A 26,228-nucleotide genomic window follows, 5' to 3' on the forward strand; every position below is an offset into this window, starting at 1 on the left:
GAAATTTTATTATTTCCCTCTACTTTTTATTACTGCTTTTTATCTAATTAACTGTGCGAGCACAAATACAAGCATTGAAAGACAGTTCCACCGTGAGCATTTACTTCCTCTTTCAAGTGTAGAAAGGGTGGTCGCTGAATTTTAATATTTACCTCTACTTTTTATTAATGCCTTGTGTATAATTAACTGTGCGAACAGAAATTCTGCTTTGTGGTGCACAAATACAAGCATCCGGAGACAATTCCATCGCAAGCATTAATTTCCTCTTTCAAGTGCAGAAAGGGTAGTCGCTGAAATTTTATTGTTTTCCTCTACTTTTTATTAATGCCTTTTATCTAATTAACTGTGCGAGCACAAATTCTGCTTTGTGCTACACAAATACAAGCATTGGGACACACTTCCATCGCAAGCATTAATTTCCTCTTTCAAGTGTAGAAAGGGTGGTCGCTGAAATTTTAATAGTTCCCTGTACTTTTTATTAATGCATTGTATCTAATTAACTGTGCGAGCACAAATTCTGCTTTGTGCTACACAAATACAAGCATCGGGAGACACTTCCATCGCAAGCGTTAATTTCCTCTTTCAAGTGTAGAAAGGGTGGTCGCTGAAATTTTAATATTTCCCTTCCTACCTAGACATCATCTTGGTGACCAACCTGTTTTGTATTTTGTTCATTCTGTAATTATTGCAGCAAAAAGTTCTAATAACTGCAGCATAAATCAGCACAAATTGAGCACAATTTTTTTTGTTAATTTCTGTGTTGTACGGGTTGGTTTTCACAATGTGGTTGCTAACTTGACGTCAATCTGGCGACCAATTTTTTTCTATTTTATTGTGTAACTATTGCTGAACACATTCTAAAATCTGCAGATATATTAGCACATATTGAGCACGAAATAAGTTGTTGGTATAGTGCGTTTGGGATTGTTTTTCCGCGATGTGCTAGCTAACTTGACGTCAGTTTGGCGACCAACCTATTTTGTTTTTTCTTCATTCTGTAATTATTGCAAAAAAATGTTAATAACTGCAGCATAAATCAGCACAAATTGAGCACAAAATAATTTGTTAATATGTCTATGGTAGGAATTGTGTTTCGCAATGTGGTCGCTAACTTGACATCGAATTGGCGACCAACTTTCTTTTTCACTTAGTTCCGTAACGATTGTAGCACAAATTCTGATAACTGCAGCATAAATTAGCACAAATTGAGCACAAAAAAAAATTGTTAATATTAGTGTGGTGGCTAGAAGTGTGGTCGCCAACTTGACGTAAGTATCTACAAGGTTTTTATTTCATTAACATTCCGTTTACAAAGGGACTTCTACAGTAATCTCTAATAACCACATCAGAACTCTTAAAAATTATTTTAAAAAGTAGAAAACATGCACCGTGGCAAAAATTTCTGTCATCACAAATAATGCATATATGCCCTCTATCAGAAAAAAAAATCATTGAAATCGGAGCCGTTCATTTGGATGATGTCCCTTATAAGCTTAACAACTTCTTTTCTTCCCCTGACACTAATACGTCACCAGCCACCACCACTTTTCCTGTCCAGATCCTGTTCAAACTCCTTGCGCCACCCTACGAACCTTCCTTTTTTTAAAGTCTATTACATACCTTTAAGTAGAAACACATCTCCCACCTATAAAGTACCTACTTGGTAATGCTTGATGTCAGCTAAATATCAGCCCCTAGTAAATATAAGCAAGCCGTCTTGTATTCTGTCTCCCAACACAGCCTTCACTTCTTCAGTCTTCTTCAGAAAATGTTCCCTGACACGAATTTCATTCATATGAATTCATTCACCATCTTTCTAACCAAGTCCTTAAATTTCTGCGTATTACACTCCACACCTTTCTTTTGAATTCTTTACCCCTAGGTGTACACTTCTCCATTAGGCACTTCCTAAGGAACCACACTTGTCTCTTAGATATTTCAATCCTCCTTCTGTCCTTCCATGCCAATTCTCCTTGTCAGCACCGGTGTCAATCCAATAACTAACCTGTTCATACTAGCTTTACTATCTTAAATAAATTAAACTAGAAATACAAATAACTGAGCAAAGCAACGTTTATTTAAAAATAGTAAATTTGTAGCAGTTTCGCCATCTAACTAGACATATTAGCTTCATCAGACACTGTAGAAACAAGGGAGATTGCATCTAAATACAACTGGATGCCGAAAAATGGTTTTGATTGCTGATTGGCTGATCAAAATGGATTCATCCAATCAGAACGAAAGTTAACAATATTGAAACTAAACACCATAAATCCCCATTCCTCCCCGGTCCGCAGAAAAATAAGCTACAAATTAAGTTTTTCCAATGAAGCCGAAAGGATCTGTTGGAAAGAAGAGGAGTGGCGTACAGAATAAAGCGTAATGAATGTAAAAGTTGTTATTTTGGTGAAACGGAAGAAAGCTCAAAGAAAGGATAACACAATTCAAAGATGATGTAAGAATGGAAAGAGAAGAAAATGCCGTTTATAAGCACGTGAGGAATACTGGACATGATATTAATTGTGTGAGCTTGAGGTTAGTACTGGAACAAGGGACTTTAATACGAGGCTGGAAGGACGCCAGATTCATTGATAAAGAATAAAACTGTGTTATGAATTGGAATGTAGGACTAAAAATTGACAAACAGTGGACCAGGTTATTGGAAAAACTTAATTTGTAGCTTTGTTTCTCTGCCAAACCGCAGAGAGAAAGGGATTTATGGTGTTTAATTTTACTTTTGTCAATTTTTATGATTGACTGAATCCGGTTTTGTCAGCAATCAGTGATGAGATCCATTTTCGGGATAATGGTGTGTTTAGATGCAAGTCTCTCCTGTTTTTACGGTGTCGGATAAAGCCAGTATGTTTAATTAGTTGGCGAAACTGTTACACATTTATTATAAAACGTTGCTTTGCTCAACAACTTGTATTTCTGGTTTATTGAATTGAGTTTGACGTCCCGTTCAGCAGCGAGGCTATAAGAGACGTAGACCTACTGATTAACGTGGAATCCGAACCACATACCCATTTTTTTTTACCATAGAATACCTCCTAGTGTCTCTACCATGTCCATATGACATTTTTGTGGTGTTAAGCCCTTTTTGTGCAGGTAATTAATGGCAGCTCGATGCTCGCTTTTCTACATGTCATAAATTTCTATTACTTTCACCGAGTTAACGCCTTATAAATTCCTCACTTGAAAGAATAGAGAAATGAAATTTTACATAGGGACTTCTAACAAATATAGCTACTCAGCTAATTTATACAAACATAAAATAATTGCTTTTTCCTTGTCAGGCCACGACCTTTCGTATCGTCCCTCGTATACGAATTTTTATGGTCACTAATATAAGTTATTCCCTAAGTTGAACTTTAAAAAATTGGGAGTTGCTGTGGTCTGAAACTTGAATATATTTCGAGCTTAAATAAAGTGATTTGTCATGACAAACCTCAGGGAAAACGATTGCATTGAAGTATTTTGCTCATTTGCAATTCTACAATATAGCTGTACTCTAATGCTGATTTGTGTATATTTGAAATTATTCTGATGTTTATGTACCTTTAGGTGTTTATATAGGGCTGGGAAACCTGTTTTAAGTCTGATTAGTCACAACTTCTATTGAAATTATTTTACGCACAATTGTTGTTTAATCGTAGAATTCAAGGTACTATGTCAGCTCATAAACGCGAAAATATGGTTATTATTATTATGAGTACTTTTCTGAAGTAATATTTTCTGAAAGAAAAAAATGAAACGCTGAAAGTTGTAGAGTTGTAGTGTGATGGTAAGCAATGCTGTCCGTTTGGAAAATATCCGGTATTGCTGTCACGTAATTTTATTGTAGCCCAAGTTACATTTTATATTTTTGTCTTATAAATCAGTGTTAGAAGTGATAATACCTAATTTACGTAATTTTTTTATTGAGTGTTGCTTTACAGAATTTCAATTACAAAAGGAATTTTGGATTTTTAACGCCTTTTACCCCATCGCAGTGGGGTTCCTTTAGGTCGAAGTCCACGAGAATATCCTCTTGTTTCAGCTGAAATAAAATCATTATCTGATATCACGTAGCTATAAGCCTGAAAAGGTCGCCATCTTGCAAGGATAGAAAATGCCCTTTTCACTAGCACAGGATGTACAATATTTGGATCTGGTGTCTCTGATTTGATTTCTTGAAAATGTATTGGGCATTGTACTTGACTTCTTAGTGTCCATGAGAGCAGTTGTCTGCCAAGCAGTTGAGTAGGTAAGGCTGTCCCAAGTGATGTCATCATCATTATACTACTCAGCAGCAACAAGGTCCATTCTTTGTTCTTCATTTTAATTCTGGAAAGACAAAGACAAAATATTAGTTTTGTGATTGATTGAATAATGAGTATGTTCAGATGAAATAGTTATTCATAACGCATTTTTATATTTTCAGAAACTTTACGTTTCTAACTGATGTTACCACCTTATCGCTAATGTTCTTTAGAATCATATAATTTCATTACTTTTAAGCATTATCCTGTATTTTTCTCCTTCCTACTAATGTCGATACCTGATTTCCCTCCTAACAAGGAAGCAATTCGAATTTTCCAGTTGTGTATATCCGTCTTTGTGTCTTATTCCTTTAAGATAATTGCCTACGATTTCCAATGTGTTGATTTTCAATTGGGGAAGATAAGTATAACCAAGGGTGAATTATTGAAATAAGCTTAGTTTGTAAACCTTAGCTTATTCAAATACGTTTAGTTAAAGGCAGTTGTCTTTTTTGTTTGAACAAACTTGCTTAACTTCTGTGGAGCACTATCTAACATCTCGTATCCAATGGGAAACTCCCCGTTACAATCTCGTTAATTATTTCGTATCTCGTTAAAGCCTCATCAAAGAGAATACATATTGACCTCCAAATTGACAATTTTTAACCATAGAATAAGTTGGAAAAACCTTATAGAAAAATACACTCATAGAAAACAAGCAACAAACATTTTTAACCATAGAATAAGTTGGAAAAACCTTATAAAAATACACTTATAGAAAACAAGCAACAAATATTGTTTTGTCACAATCCCTAAATTTAAAAATAGACCATTCTACCAATTTCAACGTACCTGCGTTTCGTGAAAGAGGTACCTGTGTTTCATACCTGTATATTCAACCATATGTTGTACTAAAAAATCATGAAAGGAGATAAATTAAGTCAAATAACCGATCATGTGGCGAACACGTATTAGTACTTATTTTTGGCATTATTTTTACCCAGAGAAGGGTTAAGCAGAACCACTCATATTTGTGAAGTTATAAATTCTTGTCCTAGAGTAACTTACAAATTTAATTCTTTTGATAATTCCCAAATTTTGAAAGGAGGTCCTATGTGTCTCTCCGAAATTTTGTTACAAAACAATGTACAATCGTTTTATAAAAGTATTAGATGTAGTTACATCTACTCATCCATATAACCATATAATGAGACACATCATTATCAAAGAGGATAAATTAGATTAAAACTTCCAGATTTAAAATGTCTGTTAATTTAAAACCATTATAACGGACAAAATGTGTCAATCAAAATTTACAAGAGTATATACAGTAAAACCTTTCAACTTGGCCACCTCTCTAAGTTCGCTACCAGCTCATCTTGGCCTGGTTCGTGTTGAACCTCCATTTACCCAGAAGAGATTCGTTACTTATTACTCTATAAGTTGGCCACCTGTCCATCTTGGAAGTTGGCCGCATTGAAGCAATGTTTATCCTGTGATGATAATGATAAATTTACCTGCGTATCTTGACCACGCAAAATACCGTTTTGTTATTTTTATTAACTTTTTCGTATTCCCATACGAAAGACAGATGTTCTGTATTTGTTCTTGAAGGTCAATAGTCAGTACACTACCCTGATAAAGGAGTGGTGAATGAAGATGTGAATAAGAAAAAGTACGAACAGGGATTCAGGAAATGGTTGTGCATGTTTGTTTATCCTGTCTGTTTTGGTAAAACTATCAGCAATATCGGCTCCTTTCATAAGTGGAAAACTTTAGTAATTGAGGAAAGTTCTCAACGTTAAAAGCTAACTATCTCAATTGTCAGTTATTGGCATATGACGGCTAGTCAAAAGGTAGCGGAGGTTTTGAGATATAAATTTCCCAAAAAGATTTTCTCAAAACATCTTTTGCTCCGAGGAAGCACTTGTAGGTCATTAAGAAACCAGAAAGAATAAAGGAAATACTTCTAGAATGAGTTTACAAATTATATGTTTCGTATATACAATAGAATTGAAGCACATTAGATTTTATCCAATATGAAAAGAAAGTAAACAAAAATACGGAACATGCAATAGAAAAAGAACACTAACAACTGAAAAGATCATATAAACTACATATACATTGTTCAATTTATAATTTTTGCTTTTCTTGTTTTTAATCTGAATAACTTAGTGTGCTACAATGTCAGTGTCAATAAACTGCGCACATATGTTTCAATTTTATGGTTGTTTGTGCTATTGTGTTTTGAATCCCAATAATTCAGTGTACCATACTAGTTTTCAAGAAAAGATAGACATGTACATATATTAAAAATACTGTAGTAATTTTTCTAGTACTGTATATTGTTATGATTATTCTATATACAATATTTAAGTGTAGGTGTTGTGTCATTGCTTATTAAAATTTTACAATCAAATAATACGAAAACCCTATTCTAAAAATAGGCCAATGACGTTCATTTTCTATAAGTTGACCACTTGTCTAAGTTGGCCACCTATGAATGGAACCGATGGCTGCCAACATACACAGGTTTCACTGTATAACTCCTAGAGAACATCTACCAGGTTTTGTTTTCTTTACAATCGATAATATAAGGATTAATCGTATGTACCCACCCCAAAATTTAAGAGGTATGTGCTAACATAATCATGTCTTATATAAGGAAATGTATCCTTGTAGTCAACATAACCATGTAAGCCTCATCAAAGAGGATAAAATAGGTCAAAGATTCCGAAATTTAAATTATTGGAAACTTTTACACACTAAAGGGAACGAGATGGACAACCCAAAGGGTCTTTCCTAGTAAGGTAGTGAAATCGGCCCTTGATCCAAATTGGATCGCTATTGACCCAAAAGGTTACCTTGACCTAAAACTACGTAAAAAAGATTACCCCCTCCCCTTACCAAATTATCGTATCATACATGCTCAAAATTGGATACTTTTAAATTTTGGTGGGGGGTGGTCGAAAAGTTTTAAAGTTTCACAGATTGTAGATGCTGTCTAGGCATAAATGTGCATTTTTTTTTCAAAACCATCGATGTGTATTTTCTTTATTTTTTTTTGCGTGTTGAAAATTTCAAAAAATGTAGAAAAATTTTTTTGGGAGGGACACGTCGCTGATTTTTTGGTTAAAAACTTTGTTATACCTTTAGGTATAACAGATATTTTTTTCCGGGACTGAAAGTGATGGCAACTGTCAAAAAGAAATGAAGAAAACTCAAGTCTCCACATTGCACCGCACCTCATTCTAATTGCAAGGTACACTGGCGAATGTTTCCTGTTTTTCTTGAGGCATGGCCAATATTACCCTGGATAAATGTAATCCGGTAAACATAGTCTCATAAATCCCCCATTCTTCCTTGATAATTTGCTACAAATCGCATGAAAACAGATTTCAGTTAGAAATTTTAGACCCAAAGGAAATTCGTGAGTTTTAAAAAAATCACCTTCGGTAAGAGGAAAAACATTTAAAGCAACAGGTTTTAATTTTCCTTTTTGTTTCCTGATTTCTGGTAGAATCCCTCTTTATTATTTGTATATATTTTTAATAACTCAAAAAGGGAGATGATCTTATTGACACATACAAACATACCCATACACACACGTTACAGACACATCAGTAAATTTGAGCAGTGAGAAATATACTTATTATTAAGACTAGCAGAACACTCATTCTTCGCAGGGGAAGAATACGTTTCATTTGGGACATAAAGGGCCCTAAAACTGCCCAATCAACTTTTGGACCCCTAAAACTATCAATTGGACACCAATATCGGTCATTTTCAAATATTGTTATCTCACCATAGGAGTATTAATAGGGCTGGATTTGGATTGGAACGGCATATTCTGTTCATCTCAGCGACCCTGAAAACAATGATTCGACACTAATAGCGGCCATTTTCACCACTTTTATGTACTTTCCTCTTTCCGTTCCCCCAAGTTCCGGGGCTGAGTTTGGATTTAAACGACCGGAAGTGTCACTGTTCATCTCAGCAACCCCGAAAACTATGGATTCGACACTAATATCGGCCATGTCAATACTTTTATATATATCCCCCTTCTGCAATTTGAGGGGCTGAATTAGGATTTAAACGGCACCGGAAGTGTCACTGTTCCTCTCAGCTACCGGAAAATTATGGATTCGACTCTAATATCGGTAATTTTCGACATATCTTCCGCCTCTCCACCCCTCAAGTTGCACCTTTAAAGTGTAATGTTGGAAACCATCCCGAACCTCATCTATGTTGAAAATTTTATAGAAGTCGGCCATGTGGTTCAAGAGTTTTTAAGTTACAAACATAGTTACTTTCATTTAGATACGTATAGATAATTTGTCGTAATAGAAAACAGGTATTTGTTTACATACAGGATTTTGTACATAAAGTTTATACGAAAGTAAATATTGCAGTATTAAATAATAGTCATGTGTTTTAGTTCATGAGTATTAATGAAATTTACCTACTGCTGTTTCATTTAAGAAGCAATTTGGTTAAAATTAACAAAGCCTCACCAGATCAAACAGCACATATTAAGAACTCACTTTCATTCAAGAGATATTTGTTGCAATAGATAACTTCATGGTGGTATGCTTGTATGCAACTATAAAAGTTCTCTAATTAATGCATATCCACCAATACACGTCTAAAAACAGAATGACGGAAATGAGTGTAGACTATTATTTTCAAGAATAAATGCAACAGTTTATTTTCGAGTTTTTTTTTTTTTTTTAATATTTGCAATATTGAACTTTTTAAACTTACATTCTTCTCGCGCTCGATAAACAAGAAACGGTTCCATTACTAGTAAAATTAACGTACTACAAATATGATTTTTCCCCAATTTTTCTGGACCGGAAAAACGATTTTTTACCAACAGGTTCAAAATTTCCAGAAATTTTACAACACTAGACTCGATTCAGGCAAGCGTAAAATGAGCTGAATAAAGTGCTAGAGTAATCACGAGGAAATATTGCAAATGTTAAACACTTGGGAATATTACGTTCACATCTGTGAGAATCTCGGGAGTTTATTTTATAACAAAAGTAATAGTTTTAGGATTTTTCTATGTCGGTGGACATAAATAACATGATCTAACGTTTAGAATAATTTTAATTACTGGTCAGAACTCGTAAGCCCATGGTCACGTAGTGACAGAAAAAGCACAGAATCAGTTTTGGGTAATTAGTTAGAAAAAAATATTCTCACGGCAAACTGGAGGCATGAAGAAATTTGTATGAGAAGTAGCATGGTTGAATGGACACACTGGACATACATTAGCTTGCAGCAGCTTGAGAGAAAGGCCGAGACAAACGTGTTTCAAAGAGGAGGAGAAGCAAAACTTGGAGGAAAAGCAAAACAAAAACATGGTGAGTACATACAAAGGTGAAGAGACGATTAGGGAATGACGCGCGGAGAGGGGTAAAGTGCTTCTTACAAGTTTCTTGAATAAAATAGTTATCTCAGTGAGATCAATGCAGTACTTAAGCGCAAGTGAGCCAGTTATTAAACGCTTACTATGTAGTAAATTATTCATAATGTATATTCTTTAGATAATGACAGCGAAATATATGGCGATAGTAATAATCCGGAGAAATTTTACTTATAATCTTTAACTCGCAAGCCAAATAATGTATTGTTTTGTATGAACGACAAATTTCCACCGTTGCTACAACAAGTCTCAACCAGTCTCATAGTCTCTTACTAGGGCTCATTTCCAGGCTTAAATAGGAAGAGTTTCAAAGAAGTATGCTGTTCTCATATTTTGATTGACAATTTTCCCCTTTATTTTACAATTTCCCTATGTTATATATAAAACAAAGTTTAAAAACAAATAATAATATTCCACAGTTAATATTTATAATAATTTCACATTAGGAAAAGACTCGAAGTTTTCATGAAAATTTTGTATGTGGGTATAAATCTACGATGATCATCATGTTTCAAGTTAATTTATAGGGCTCATCGTTCAGGAGTACACATTCACTTTAAATTCCTTAGTAACAGTGAAAAACTAAAAGAATGTTGCACCGCCTGCATTGGATAAAGAATATATAAATTACAAATCTAACGCTTAAACCAATACTCTATAGAGACCATTAAACATTGACTACTGTGGACTCAGAAGCAATCTAGCGCGCAATTTATCATCAAGTTTTCCTTAGAACGTCTACTTCGACTTCCTCATTAATATTTGACATCGAGAAATTGGCAACTTCCTAAGTTATCGAAGAGAGGTAAATATTGGTACTTTAAGCATGATATTACTTTTTTATATTTAAGAATAAACCCAACATATAACTTGCATAGCCTTTTAATAAGACCAGCTTTATGTTGATAAAAGAAAATAAAAATAAGACCACCTTTACCGTTACCAGAATCGAAGCTACAGGTATTTATTTCGGGAATAAGCTAGTAATATATTCCGTGAGTGTAAACAGTCTTAACGAATTTCGTATTTCGAAAAAGCTTTTCAGATTAATAACGACTAAATGAAACCCAAAGTAAAGTATCTAGGTAGTGGGAGTAGGGGTCCATGTCCACCAGCTTTCGTGAACAGAATGGTGTAAAGTACGAAGATGTGTTGTCAATATTATTATCTAATTTTGTTCTTCAATACGCTATAAAGAAAATTAAGATGGCAACCAGAGCCTAGAACTGAATGGCATTCATCAGGTCAAGTAAACTGGTGGCGTCTATTCAGCAGTGAGTGATATTGTAACCATACAGTTCAGCCCAGTCAATTTTTAAGAAGAAATTTTTAACTTTTCATATGAACCTCGCATAAAAGTGCTCACAAGAATTTTTCTCTCAGCCAACAAACGAATGTGCATATATGTATGTGCGTCTCGACTCCAACGGAAATCGCAGACTTCCTCTCTCCTTCCCATATTAGGAGCTAAAATTCAGCACAATGGATAATAGTCGTCTCAAAACATTCCTGTCTATGGGCTGTCATTGCTATTTTTAGCTTCTGACATCACCAAACTGCGTAGCAAACTGATTCTTTTGCCTAGCAACACGACGAGACGGAGAGAAAAGGTGCTTTAGTCTGACTTACACTTACGGGGAAGCAACCACGTTGAGTATGGTGCGCGCAACTAAAATGAAGAAACAATTTGAAATAACGTTTGATTTTTGTTAGTATAAAACACAACTTTGGAGCCAATGTCGTGATAATGAAGATAATCGACAATTCCAAAATATTCGCTTGCAAGTAAATATAATAATCATTGCAGCGACATGGTGTAGGCAAGTAACAAGAACCACCTGTTCATCAAAAAGAAGATGAGAGGAAACCAACCCGCAACCTTCTGGACAGACCCTCTGGAGCCGCCAATAACAATTTCTCTTCAGGTGTCACAGTGAGTAAAGAGTGCTAGTGAATAATAAAAATCGACCATGTGACGAAATGTAACGAATAATTCGTGTCAACCGCGACATCCGCGTCTTTCGTGTTAAATGGGCCTAAGATATTGGTTATATAAAGTGAAGTGCTACCGCTTATGTAATTTTTACTCATGAAGTTCAAATGTTAATTAAAAGAAAAATCCAAAAGTTGAGTATCCTTTCAAAATAATAATCATGATCTAAATTCATATATGTTAACTTTAAGGAACAACTTAATTCATTTTTCTTTACAGCACGAGTGATTAGCGCCTATGCAACTTAGTAATACACACATTAATAAATTGCATCAGCGCTAAATGTACAATTAGAATCTATTTTATGTTCGTTCTCTAAAACGTTCTGGTTCGAACTCCTAAGTTGTGTGTCCAGTGGCTATATGGTAAGCTGAAATGAATGATGCAATTGTTATTACATATTCAAGGAGATATATTAGTAGAAAAGGATCGAATCCCGGACCATGGTAGACGTCCGAGCCCACCTAGGGATCTGTAGGACCTATGTATTGCAATTAAAGTCTTTACTCTGGCAACGCACACATGAGGATCGAACCCAGTACTATCACAATAAAAGGCGTACCGAACAAGATACGGACCCACGCGGGTCACAACAATGGCTTATCCCGAACAGGGACCAACGAGAATCGAACCCTGTAGGTCACAATAATGGCGCTCCGAAACAGAGACAGAACTCCTGAACCGTTAAATCGAAACTAGTAATTTATGTACTGGAACGTTTGATAAAACCACATAAAAGTGACGCTAATTGTATTTTTGATCAAGGTAAATTGTAGTGCCTTCTTAGTACTTTTTAATTTTGTTGTTTGAATTTCGTAAATCAGTCATCATGTATGTGAATGGAGAAATGGTACCTGTCATGAAGGAAATGCGAAAATTTCTAAAAGAAAGAGAGTATGTAATGGTAGAAATGCAATTTAGATATAGAATAGAACCATTTACATTGCGAGATGTTGAAAATGCTTTGAAGATAGATCAGGAAGTATCCAAAATTCGTAAAAGAGCTAAACAGGAAGCTGCAAAATTTCTCTTAGAAAGCAATATAGAATATAGAGCAGGAGTTGAAGATAAAATTGTGTCTCAAATGCATGAAATACGCGAATCTGAGCTTTATCGTAGAGTTAAAAATGAATGTGTTTATAAATCAAAATCTGTTTCTTTGTCAGACATCAAACGTAAGTTAAACATTGACTTTGAAATTTCAGAGATAGTACGTATTGCGAAAGAAAGGGTAGCCGAAAGGATATATAAAAAGTACTTAAGACATCATAAGATTAGTTGTAATAAGGATTCCAGCGATGAAAAGAAGGTAAACTGTAAAACAACATCACAAAAACGGGTTAGGTTTGCTGATTCTCCTGTAAATGTTAATAAGTTAGAAAATGTTCAAAATTACGAAAGTTGTAGAAGGAAAACTGTACCATTAGAAAGAAAATTTGCTAAAAATAGCTTAGAATTTGTTGAATATGAGTCCGTAGGTACTTTGTGGGACATTGCCCCCGTAGCTCAGAAAGCATACGCACGAACAGTGAAAAATGAATGTGTTGAAAGTTGTACTATTTTGCCAGGTGGTAATTCCCAGTCACCTCCTATCGTTGTAAATCAAGCCAATATTGAATTTCTTGACAATGAATTTGAACAGGTTGAAGAAATATCTGACAGTGAATTAAAGGTAGAAAATGAAAGCATTTCTGTTGTCAGTCACGTTAATATTGAGTTAGGCCAAGCCAAAGAATTTGTTTTGTCTCTCTCGAATAGCAGTCTAGAAAGAAAAGAAACAGAGAGAAAAAAGAATAACAAGCTCAACCCAGCTGCTTCTTTGCAACTCCTACCAACCATCGAGTTGGTCACGTCTAGTGTAGCTGTGTGTGAGAATGAACAGCCAGCTGTTTCCGCTATTTGTTTGTTTTGTGAAGGGACAATTGCCATTCACAGAGGCAATGCGTGCGTCACTACAGAAAGGTTTACTAGAGTTATAATAAATTGCGTCGAAAAGGGGAATGAAAGTAGCCCATATGCGCAACCTTGTAGTGTAATGTATTTCTTAGAGGAAAATTGTTTTTATGGCACCTTGCTAACCAGTAGATTGGAATGCGTTCCGTTTCACAAAACTTGTTTATTTTTTGTGTATGTTAGGGTTGTAGAGATTTGTCAAAAGAAGAGTAGTTCTTTAAGCTGCGAGTTGAAAGTTAAAAGCATACAGATAGAACAAATGAATTATGTCATCTTTTGCATAGTTACTTGCATTCAAATTGTGTATTTAGAAGGAAGTAAAAATGGCTTTGTGTCTTGTAGGCCTTATAGTAGTAACCATAACTCAGTAACGTGGGAAGAGAAATTAAAAACCTGTCAAGAATATTTTAGTGGGTTACGAAATGTTGTTTGTCAAAGGACAAGAAAATATAGTTCACAGGTTCAATATGGCAAAAAGCACCGGCAATATAAAAAGAAAGTACGTAAAGTCAGACGAAAACTAAAAAGAGTTAAACGCATGCTGTATTGTTTTTCAAAATTTTCCAAGTATGTTCGTAAATGTTTTTTGAGGAATAAATGTAACAGTCGCACCAATGCTCAGACAAGTGACCGAAGTTTAAAATTGAATCACATTAGTAACTTAGCGATCCATGGCGTAGTAAATAGGTCAGGTGCTGACCACTCATCACCTACAAACAAATATCACGAACCTTTTCAGGAAGAATGTGGTAATCGGGTGAATAAATCTTTTACGCACAAGCGATTTGAAAGTGAACGTAATAGGAAAATTAAATGTCGATCGCCAATTGTTGTCAGTGATGTGTTATCAGCTGATCGTGACGTCATAACAAAAGCTAAGCATACAGGTAAATGGAAAAACCTAGTGAAAAGAAAAAAGCAATCTAGTGTTCAACCTAAATATAGTAAAATTGGTGCACATCGAAAATTATCACAAAAGAAAAGTAATTGCAACTCAAGTAGTGATAAGTTAGTCAATTTCTTGTGCCATGCAGCAGTTATACATATTGAGAAACCATTCATGCTAGTTGTTTATTGGGAGATGAAACCTTTGAAAATTGTTTCTGTGTTGAAAAAGCCTCGAGTAGGTGTAGGATAAACGAACAATTTTGTTATGCCGGACTGCTTGTACTGTATGAAACCGACACTTGCAATGGTTTTGATATTTCAAAAAAAAAAAATCGATATTTTTTTCATCATACGTAATACGAAATTACTTGTAATAGTATATTTTTTTTCGTTAATGCCTTCACGACGAAATTTGATTTTTTTTTTTGAATCTTAGAAAATATAGTGTTTCTTTTGAAGTGCAAGAGTGCATTTGCGTAGTGAAAATTATCAAATATAATGAAAAGAAATAAATTTAAATGGTGAAGATGTAGAAAATTTATACAAAATATTTCATCACAGTGTTGCAATTTTACAAAATTAAAATGTTTTGAATGACAAATTTAAATATTTTGGTGAAAAATCATTTGGTAATAAACTTGAATAAGCACATTTTAAATTAATGAGTTAAATCTCTCGATTTCCAAATAACAAACATGCGTCCATTAATGATAATGTATACTTACGATGTGTAATATCAATTTATTTGTTTTAATCAATCAGTATGCCTCTGGGATTACTAATCAGCTGAGGATACTTGAATTTTGGTGTGGTAAGTTATGGTAGTTACTTGTACCCAACTTCAAGGGGCGTTGTTTAATAAAAAAAAATCACAGATTCAATATTCAAACGCAAATGTGAGATTAGTAAAATGAATACTTACATGATAATTGTCAGCAACTATTGTTGCATTCACTCTGTATTAATCTTTTCGTTGAATACGAAAACATTTCAAGTAGTACTTGAAGACATGGAAGCAAAGGTCCCTCCAATTATGGGTTATTCATATTATGTAATGCCCGGAGTAGGCAATTTTCTTATTAGTCCCCTCTATATTATTTTTGAATTTTACTCAAATATCCTATCTTTTCACTTTGCTTCGGGGATGGAGATAAATGACATTTTAATGTGGGTAGGTATCTTCGAAATTTAGGAGAGCAGACACTTTAAAAAGTGTAATGGTGTGACAAACCATCCACTGTTCAGTCCATTCTTGGTCAAGTTTTAACCAAAATGTAATAAATGTAAAATATTATGATAAATTAGTATTGTTGTAGATTTAAGTAAAATTTTTTCATACTGTAACCAATATTATGAAAATATTTATGTGTGCTCGTACTTGAATTTAATGTGTGTGCTATATGTTTGTTTCATAGTAGTAATGATAATTGAAATAATACTACTACTACTAATAATAATAATAAATGAAAACAGATATACAGTTATTGTGTTAGTTTTCAAGAATATTAGAAGTTGTTTTTAATGAGAGTAAATATTGAAAATGAATGCTTTTTGAAAATAGTAAGAAAATAAATTCATGTTATATATAGAAGTACAAGGCACTACATTAGTAAACATTTTAGGTTACAATAATTATTAAATATATTTGTAAAGATAATATTTTGTGTTTAATGGTAAACAATGATAGTAATTAGTTACTCCAATTATTAAACATGTTATTTTAAAGGAAAATAACAATAACTTTGTTTATGTTTTGATGTGTTTGAAATTGTGGCACTTAAATATTTTAAAATATCAAATATTAACATATTAAACATATTAACATAAATAACAAATATTAACATTAACATTAATAAACTTTATTGAAATTATGGCCCAACCGTAATCCGAATTTCGTTTCGTATGGCCCACGTGTTCGTTACCGTACTTCCGAACGACTTTAAATATTTTTCGTTACATCGTCACGAGAAGAGTTAAGTGATGTTAACCCTTTGAAGACCAATGGATGAAATTTGGTGACAATGGTGAAGTGATCAGTGTTGCAGGGTTCTGTTTGTTTTTCCTCTTCGATCAAAAACAAACGTCCTGTCGAGCGCCTTTGTAACCATACAGTTCAGCCCAGTCGATTTTTAAGAAGAAATTTTTAACTTTTCATATGAACCTCGCATAAAAGTGCTCACAAGAATTTTTCTCTCAGCCAACAAACGAATGTGCATATATGTATGTGCGTCTCGACTCCAACGGAAATCGCAGACTTCCTCTCTCCTTCCCATATTAGGAGCTAAAATTCAGCACAATGGATAATAGTCGTCTCAAAACATTCCTGTCTATGGGCTGTCATTGCTATTTTTAGCTTCTGACATCACCAAACTGCGTAGCAAACTGATTCTTTTGCCTAGCAACACGACGAGACGGAGAGAAAAGGTGCTTTAGTCTGACTTACACTTACGGGGAAGCAACCACGTTGAGTATGGTGCGCGCAACTAAAATGAAGAAACAATTTGAAATAACGTTTGATTTTTGTTAGTATAAAACACAACTTTGGAGCCAATGTCGTGATAATGAAGATAATCGACAATTCCAAAATATTCGCTTGCAAGTAAATATAATAATCATTGCAGCGACATGGTGTAGGCAAGTAACAAGAACCACCTGTTCATCAAAAAGAAGATGAGAGGAAACCAACCCGCAACCTTCTGGACAGACCCTCTGGAGCCGCCAATAACAATTTCTCTTCAGGTGTCACAGTGAGTAAAGAGTGCTAGTGAATAATAAAAATCGACCATGTGACGAAATGTAACGAATAATTCGTGTCAACCGCGACATCCGCGTCTTTCGTGTTAAATGGGCCTAAGATATTGGTTATATAAAGTGAAGTGCTACCGCTTATGTAATTTTTACTCATGAAGTTCAAATGTTAATTAAAAGAAAAATCCAAAAGTTGAGTATCCTTTCAAAATAATAATCATGATCTAAATTCATATATGTTAATTTTAAGGAACAACTTAATTCATTTTTCTTTACAGCACGAGTGATTAGCGCCTATGCAACTTAGTAATACACACATTAATAAATTGCATCAGCGCTAAATGTACAATTAGAATCTATTTTATGTTCGTTCTCTAAAACGTTCTGGTTCGAACTCCTAAGTTGTGTGTCCAGTGGCTATATGGTAAGCTGAAATGAATGATGCAATTGTTATTACATATTCAAGGAGATATATTAGTAGAAAAGGATCGAATCCCGGACCATGGTAGACGTCCGAGCCCACCTAGGGATCTGTAGGACCTATGTATTGCAATTAAAGTCTTTACTCTGGCAACGCACACATGAGGATCGAACCCAGTACTATCACAATAAAAGGCGTACCGAACAAGATACGGACCCACGCGGGTCACAACAATGGCTTATCCCGAACAGGGACCAACGAGAATCGAACCCTGTAGGTCACAATATGAGGACGGAAGAAAATTTAGAGATTATATTAAACGTCTTCAAGGATAAAATTTAGAAATATATGCAGAGAATACTAAATATATGGTAATTCTCCGAGAAAGTAAAACTAAATTGTACATATGTTAACATACCAAGTTAAATAGTTTCAAATATATAGGATCAACATTAGCAGACCAAAATTGATGAAGAACTTGAATGTTGTTTGAGAGCAGAGATTTCCTTTTATTATTCAATAAAACTCTATTGTTTCAGCAAAGTTTTACTAAGGATTTGAAGCTTAATATTTAAAACGATAAACATGCAGCATGTTCGAGAAACATGGTCGCTTACTCTTGCGACAGTAAAGTTGTGTATTCTTTAACCAACTCTCGTATTCACGAAAGGAATTCTTGCAATTAGCACTTAACCTGTCGAAGTTCACAAAAGAACGAAACAATGCAATTTTTCTACCCAAAAGATGCCTCTCTTCTCAAGTCATTTCAGCACCTCTCGCCAAACCGTATTTGGAAAGGCATTTGCTCGTTCCCTCACTCACATCTACGCAGTCTGCTGTCCAAAGTATTAATATGTTCAATTAGCAGTAATTAATTGATAGTCAGTGAATTATTCATGTTTACGTATTAGTTACTCAATTAATAGACATATAATTTTCCTAATGGTGTTTAACTAGTTAAAGTATTTAATAGTAAGGTGTAGTTTTATGGGAATTATATCTTAGTAACATTTGTATCAATCCGCTCTCTTTGTCTGCAGAAAAGTGTTGAGAAAAAAAAGACGGGCAGTAAGACTTTAAAACACAGAAGTTCAACTCGTCATTCCTTGCGATTGTCACTCAAAATAATTTTGTAAACCTTGTGGTCCAACGTATGAAGATACAAAAATTATCAATATGTTTTAAAATAAAGTGTAGTTTTAAAGTTTAAATCTGAATATACATCAAACATTAAATGTATTTTAATCAGCCAATACTTAAAATGTTATGAAGAGGTCGCCGGCCAACTAAGTGAGAGAGGCGGGCAGTGCGTCGGTAGTAATCAAAAGACACACGAGAAACATGTAAAAAAACACAACATAACTGCTAATCGTAATTTCTTCTACACTTTTCTAACTCGTCTAATGTGAGAAAAAACTATGGACAAGTGATTCAAGCGTGAAAACTGTAGCACGGAGAAGAAATTTGAAATTGTGCACTATGGAACAATAAATGGATTATCTCGCATGATCGGTTTCTTTCGTTTTACTTACACGCGAAGCAATTAACGTAACGCGACCGTCAAAGTGGACCGTAGTCATGGGCCAGCGAGTAAAATATCCACATAATATATGGTTATTGTGTAAAATGTGAGTGTTGTCTGTAAAAGTGAAATATCAATAATAAATCGATATCGTCAATATCATCGTAATAATTTCTTTGTATCAAGAACAGTGTAACATCAATCATCTAATTTACTTGAGTAGTGTCATTAATAAGTATCATAAGTGTTCTGTTGTTTGTTATTGGAATATATATATATATATATATATATATATATATATATATGATATTCTATGAATCAAAATAATGCAGGTAAGAATTTGAAATGTGTGTGATAATTACATGCTAATTTATAGGCTATAATGATAATGTCATATGGGACAAGACTACGCCTATCTCTTAGACAACCACTGCGTGTTCAAGTTAATTTTATTAATATTGGTTAGATTCTCCTCTTTTGGCTGCATAAGACATGTGTATTACCCAAACCAGTGCTACTTGGGACGATTTGTTATCGAAATTTTAAGTCCAAATGCAATCGTACCGAGTAATCTCGTCAGGAACGGTGGGTACTCGAAGCCAAACCCAAGTCTTTATAAATAGCCTGACATCAAACCCAAACCAGTATACTCATTGAATGTTGTTCCCTGACAGGGACATAAACCCGGCATAGTCATAAAATGGTTAATCCAAATCAAAAACATACTAAAATTAAACCCTAGCACACTCATAGAATGGCTATCCCGAACAGGGACACACGGTAATTGAACCCTGATACACTCATAGAATGGCGTCCCTTCCCATGGACCTTTGTTTCTCTGAGAGAAGGTGAAGTGTTGTATTTTGTTAGTGTATATTCGATACCATAATTTAGTGTATATTATGTGTGTGTGTGATTTAAGTCTGCCATAGTGTGTGTGATTTACTATGGCAGATACAAATAAAATAGAAACACTGCTTGAAGCGGTGAAAAAGTTATCTGTAGAACTGAATGAAACTAACCAACTTATGCAAAACAATCAAGTTGAATTAGTGAAACAAGTTGATATTTTGAATACAGAATTAGGTGAATTACATGAAAAACACGATGCATCATTCCAAGAGATTACGAACGGTATTCAAGAAATACAGAGTTCAAGGCTTTTAAATTAGAAATTTAGACCGAAATTGAAAATGTGAGAAGAGAACTTAGGGAATTCACAATAGAAGTAGATGATCGATTCAGTGAAACAAGAGTTCAAACCTCCGATCAGTAGACAGAAAGGCGGGATGAGTCGTCACTAGCGGTTCAATAAGTTGAAACCCGAAATAGTAGTTCTCTCACACAAATAAAGCATGACTTTCAACAAATCTTTGAAGTGCATGATCGTAGGATTATAGATCTGGAAAATATGATATGTTATAATCAAGGTATGCTAGCGGATATTGAAGGTAGGATTTAAACCCACAAAGCACAGGTGGTCGAGTGCATGGAAAAGGTAACATTGAACGAATGTAGCGTAAATAATAGTGGCATGGAAATTGACCGCATTAATCAATCGTTACTTTTTCTCAAAAACACAGTAGATCGCTATAGCAGTAGTTTAGGAGAATTAACTAGAGACAGAGAAAAGGAATCAACACAGTATGTTCAAATTCAGAGTACTGTTTTGAAGTTTAAAAAAGAAATTAGCAACCTCAGACAAGAATTGCAAATGTTACGAACTCAAATGTCGTTAATCCAGAATCAAATTCTGAATTTGCGCGTTGAATCCAGACCTAGTAGTGTCAGTAACACTCGTAGCATTACTAATTCTTTATATGATAGTGTAACCAGTACTCCCCGAACTCGTAGTTCTACTAGTCGTAGTAGCAGTGAGAGCACTAACAGTGGCTACGAAGCTAATGTTAAACTAAAACCTAAAAGTAATAACCGTAATCGTACACATCATAGGGAACCGGTGCAGATTAAGAATGCTAGGCGCAGTGATATTGAGTCTTTTGAAAAATTCTTAGGTCATGAGAGTGACATTACTGATTCTAATTTTCTAGAACTATTTGAGAAAAGTCAAATTAATGCAAATCCCAGAAACAAATTATTTAGATATTTTAAAATTTTTGATGCAAGGATCTTCTAAATCTTGGTTTATTATTCGTTAACCCGATTTCAAATCGTACAATTACTTTGTACTCTCTTTCAAACAACAGTTCGAATCTACTCAAGTTGTAACAGGGAGTCTGTACTGCAATCGAAAAGGTATGACCCCAACGTTGACGGTACAGTTTACCAATTTGTAGCTGATCGTTACCACAGTATTCGGGAATTGTATAAAAACGTTAGTGAGGCATTCATATTGAACACAATTAAACTGTTGTTGCCTAATTACTTCCAGAAACAGTTAGTCTTGCTGCCATCCCAGGATTTAAAACTATTTTAAATGTTGTTCAAAATCTTGAAACACTGTCAAAGAGTAATGAAAATTCTAAAACAAATTATGCATTTTACAAGAAACCAATACGTGTAAATCAGGTTAATGAGTGTGAAAATCAACTCAACGAAAAACAAACGAGTCAACCACAAGATCAAATTAAAAAGAAAAACAAAAAGCATTTTCAAAGTAAAGGTAAAAATCAAAATTCTAAGCATAAGAGTAAAATTAAAAATACTTATTCTAGCAATATTCTGAAAGTAAAGGTACTCATAATTCGTATGGATGTCAGGAGGATGTAAATTATAGTAATGAAGAGCATATTGGTGATGGTGAGCATACGCCTCAACCTTTCTCAATCCCTCATTTTGGTAACCAACCACCTCTAGCTCCAAATTTTAATCAACCTCATACCTTTCATCCTGCTTCACCATCAAATAATCGAAACAGACAGACACCATTAAACTAGAAAGGCTCTGCCGAAAGAGTGCTTCTGGCAGGGCTAATGAAAGTGTCGGTAATGTTCAAAATTTTGATAGTGAAATCTCACTCACCCCAACTTTTCCTGTAGAATATGTAGTGTTGAGTAAAAAAATATTAATAATGTTATCCAATGTGAAATAGAAATTTCTGAATATGAAACTGAAATATCTGAAGGTATGAAAAATAGTAATGATATTCGAACTGCAGAAATTTATTGTAAAATATTGAATACGCAATTAAAAGCGTTGTGTGATTCAGGTGAGTCGGTGCTCCTTCTTAGTTTTGAATCGTGGAAACGTATTTCTTCCGTAATTTCCCACCCGCAATTAAAACCTGCACTTCATATTTTCCTGGTAGATTATTCAGGTAAACGAAAAAAGCAGATGAAGGGCGAAATAAATGTTTGTGTGGAAATACAGCATTCAATGTTCCACACAAGAGTTGTGGTTGTTGAGTTGATTTTAGTTTAGCGTCCCTTTCAGCAGCGAGGCTATATGAGACGTGGACCTACTGATTAACGTGGAATCCGAACCACATGAGCTCCCGCCGGGAATCGAACCCGGGTCTCCCACGCCAAAGGAAGAGTTGTGGTTGTATCTAAACTAAATACTGAGTGCTTGTTAGGGCGTAATTTCCTCAAATCTGCCCAAGCTATGATAGATTTTTCGAAAAACGTAATTAGTTTTTCTAAGGGAAAGAAAGTTGTTGTTGTCCCAATGCTCACTGAAAAATTATGTAGTAAGGAAACCAATGAGTATCGATCTAAAAAAAATGTGACACATGCTGACCGAATACATAAACCTGTTGATATTAATTCTAACTTTTCTATAGGAAATTGTAATGTTTCAGATGAAAGTTCTGAGTTCGAATTTGACCACAATTCATCTTCAGTATGTCCTGTAATTAACAATTTGGCTTTAGAGTGAAATAAATTAGAGCAAGAGTGAATCCGTGCTTAAATGAGCGAGACCAAGCATACTCACATTTTAGAAAAGAATCTAAAGATTTTAGGGTAAAGGATTTGAATATTAGTCAAGCTGTAGAGGAAAATTACTTGTTTGAATATTATGGTTTACTAATATCCAGTATAGTTTACAAAATTTATGACGAAATTAGAAATGCACACTGCAATAGGCAGGAAAAATATGATATTAGTGGGGATTATGTGTTAGAAAAGAATCAATATTTTCGAAAATGCACATGTTGTAGCAAGTACAAGTAAAATTAGAGAATGTGATTACCTAAATGGTGAGCAGAAACAACAATTATTTGATTTGTTGGTAAAACATCGAAGAGTTTTTACTGATTACCCAGTAGATATAATCAATATGAATACTCCATTGATGTTGATACTACTGATCTTATTGTCAAACGACAATATACACTTCCTTATCATTTTAAAGAAAGTATTGACAAACAAATCGAAGAATGGTTAAAATTAGGTGTTATTAAAGAAGCAGTCTCTGTACATAGCCATCCCATTTTCTGTGTTACTAAGAAAAATACGAATAAACCTATAGTCGTAGTTGACTTGACTTAGTTGAATCGGCATGTTAAATTGAAATATTTGAAAGTAAATAATATTGATGATTTATTGTTGAAGTTCCAAGGTGATAAATATGTAAGCTCAATTGATCTTGTGTCGTTGTATTCACAAGTTGTTGTCTCTGAAAGATCTCGTGATTTTATTGCATTCTCGTTGAACGGTCTTATGTAGAGATTTACAGTAATCCCATTTGGATACATAAATGGTTCTTTTGCTCTAATTGATGTGCTACGAAAAGTGTTAGGTTATGCTTTATATAATAAACTTGTACCATATATTGATGACCTTAGTATCCCAATGTTTCATTTGAAAAGCAATTATATTTATTAAACCAGTAATTTACTAAATTACGTGATGTCAATATGACTGTCAATCTTTCAAAATCTTCATTTTGTAAAACTACATTTAATTCCTTAGGTTTTTTTCTAACACCTGAAGGTATTGGTAAGGATCCTTCTTATGCAGAAGTCATTCGTCAGTTACCTCGTCCTACGAATATCAAACAATTGTAGAAAATATTAGGTCTTTTTGAATAATGTTAGAAATTTGTGCATGTTTGTCTCAAATCTTACAACTTTAGAATATTACAAGTTATGTTTGTATTTACATATTATGAACCAATTAATATATATATATATATATATATATATATATATATATATATATATATATATATATATATATATATATATATATATATATATATATAAATGAATAATCTCTAATGATCTTAAAAACTTTAATAATATGGCCCTCGCGTTATTGTAACAGGCCCAGGCGTGTATTATCGTCCAAATTTCGTGTTCACAAGTGAACAAATGAACTATAATACTTCAGTGAACCTGACTTTTAACCCTTTGTGGACTACTCGGACGGACAACCCAATGGTGCAATAATTGTGTTCCTAAAGTGAAGTGAAATTTTTGAAGATTGAAACTCAGGGTTCTTGCCCACTAATTGGACCCAAAAATTGGACATTCCTTCCCGACGCCAGATGTGACAGTTAAAATGTGTATTCTTTAACCAACTCTCGTATTCACAAAAGGAATTCTTGGAATTAGCACTTAACCTGTCGAAATTAGCAAAAGAACGAAACCATGCAATTTTTCTACCCAAAAGGTGCCTCTTCTCTCAAATCATTTCAGCACCTCTCGCCAAACCGTAATTGGGAAGGTATTTTCTCGTTCCCTCACTCATACCTACGCAGTCTGCTGTCGAAAGTTTTAATATGTTCAATTAGCAGTAATTAATTGATAGTCAGTGAATTATTCAATGTTTAGATATTAGTTACTCAATTAATAGACATATAATTTTCCTAATTGTGTTTAACTAGCTAACGTATTTAATAATAACGTGTAGTTTTATGGGAGCTATATCTTAGTAACATTTGTATCAATCCGCTCTCTTTGTCTGCAGAAAAGCGTTGAGAAAAAAAGACGGGCAGTAAGATTTTAAAACACAAAAGTTCAACTCGTCATTCCTTGCGATTGTCACTCAAAATAATTTTGTAAACCTTGTGGTCGAACGTATGAAAATATAAAAATTATCAATATGTTTTAAAATAAAGTGTAGTTTTAAAGTTTAAATCTGCAATATACATCAAACATTAAATGTATTTTAATCATCCATTACTTAAAATGTCATGAAAAGGTCACCGGCCAACTAAGTGAGAGTGGTGGGCAGTGCGTCAGTAGTAATCAAAAGACCACGACAAACATGAAAAAACATAACATAGCTGCTAATCGCAATTTCTTCTACACTTTTCTAACTCGTCTAAAGTGAGAAAAAACTATGACAAGTGATGAACTATTCAAAGCGTGAAAACTGTAGCACGGAGAACAAATTTGAAATTGTGCACTATGGAACGATAAATGGATTATTTCTGCATTCTCACATGATCGGTTTCTTTCGTTTTACTTACGCGACGCAATTGACGTAAAGCGATCGTCTAAGCGTGAACGTAGTCATAAGTTAATTATATATTTTTTGGTTAGATTCTCTTCTTTTGTCTGCATAAGACATGAGTATTCCTCAGGTTGCGGATCGTTGAGAAGGCCTCTAGATATAGAGGTTTGCTGCGAATGTACTGAATAGCAGTCGCGGACAGCCGACTAGGAGTAGTCCTCCAGCTTGGGGGTTTGGGTAGGGCTAACAACCTCATCCTATTAAAAAAAAGCACTTGTTCAGAAATATTCACAAAAGCCTCGGACATGGACTGATAACTTGGCACGACCTCAGCAAAAGAAAATGGATATGAGATTTGGAACATGGAATATTAGGAGGCTTTATAGGGCAGGCGCGTTAAAATCCGTAACGAGTGAGTTAGAGAAATTTAGGATGGACGTAGTAGGAGTTCAGGAAGTTAGGTGGGAAGGAAATGGATCTGAGAATTCCGGAAATTTTACGTTCTTTTACGGGGAAGGAAACAAAAATCACCAGTTAGGAACAGGGTTTTGTGTTCATAAACGTATATTACCAGCAACTAAACTGGTTGAATTTGTCAATGACAGACTTTCTTTTATTACTCTTAAGGGACGGTGGTGTGATATTATTGTTTTAAATGTACATGCCCCA

The 26,228-nt window shown here is 34.3% G+C and overlaps 2 protein-coding genes across 3 annotated transcripts in view; one reads left to right on the forward strand and one right to left on the reverse strand.

Annotated features, from left to right (window-relative positions):
* Window positions 1-3,917: 3,917 nt before the first annotated feature.
* LOC145690573 (uncharacterized) overlaps window positions 3,918-26,228 on the reverse strand; it is a 559,182-nt gene continuing 536,871 nt past the window's right edge. For both annotated transcript variants that reach the window (XM_081765597.1, XM_081765598.1), the window contains exon 3: window positions 3,918-4,326. In XM_081765597.1, coding sequence (XP_081621723.1) covers window positions 3,969-4,326 — 358 coding nt within the window. In that variant the 3' untranslated portion in view covers window positions 3,918-3,968. The remainder of the gene's footprint in view (window positions 4,327-26,228) is intronic.
* Window positions 11,008-14,772, forward strand: LOC145690572 (uncharacterized). The gene is made up of 2 exons (XM_081765596.1): window positions 11,008-12,251; window positions 12,305-14,772. The coding sequence occupies exon 2, from the start codon at window positions 12,495-12,497 to the stop codon at window positions 14,754-14,756; it is 2,262 nt and encodes a 753-aa protein (XP_081621722.1). The 5' UTR covers window positions 11,008-12,251; window positions 12,305-12,494; the 3' UTR covers window positions 14,757-14,772.

Source organism: Thermobia domestica, chromosome 7 (assembly GCF_964235325.1).
Source record: "Thermobia domestica chromosome 7, izTheDome1.hap1.1, whole genome shotgun sequence".
NCBI lineage: Eukaryota > Metazoa > Arthropoda > Insecta > Zygentoma > Lepismatidae > Thermobia > Thermobia domestica.

Excerpts from the sequence above, each read along its gene's own strand:
- LOC145690572 (XM_081765596.1), top strand. The coding sequence starts at position 12,495 with ATGTATGTGAATGGAGAAATGGTACCTGTCATGAAGGAAATGCGAAAA.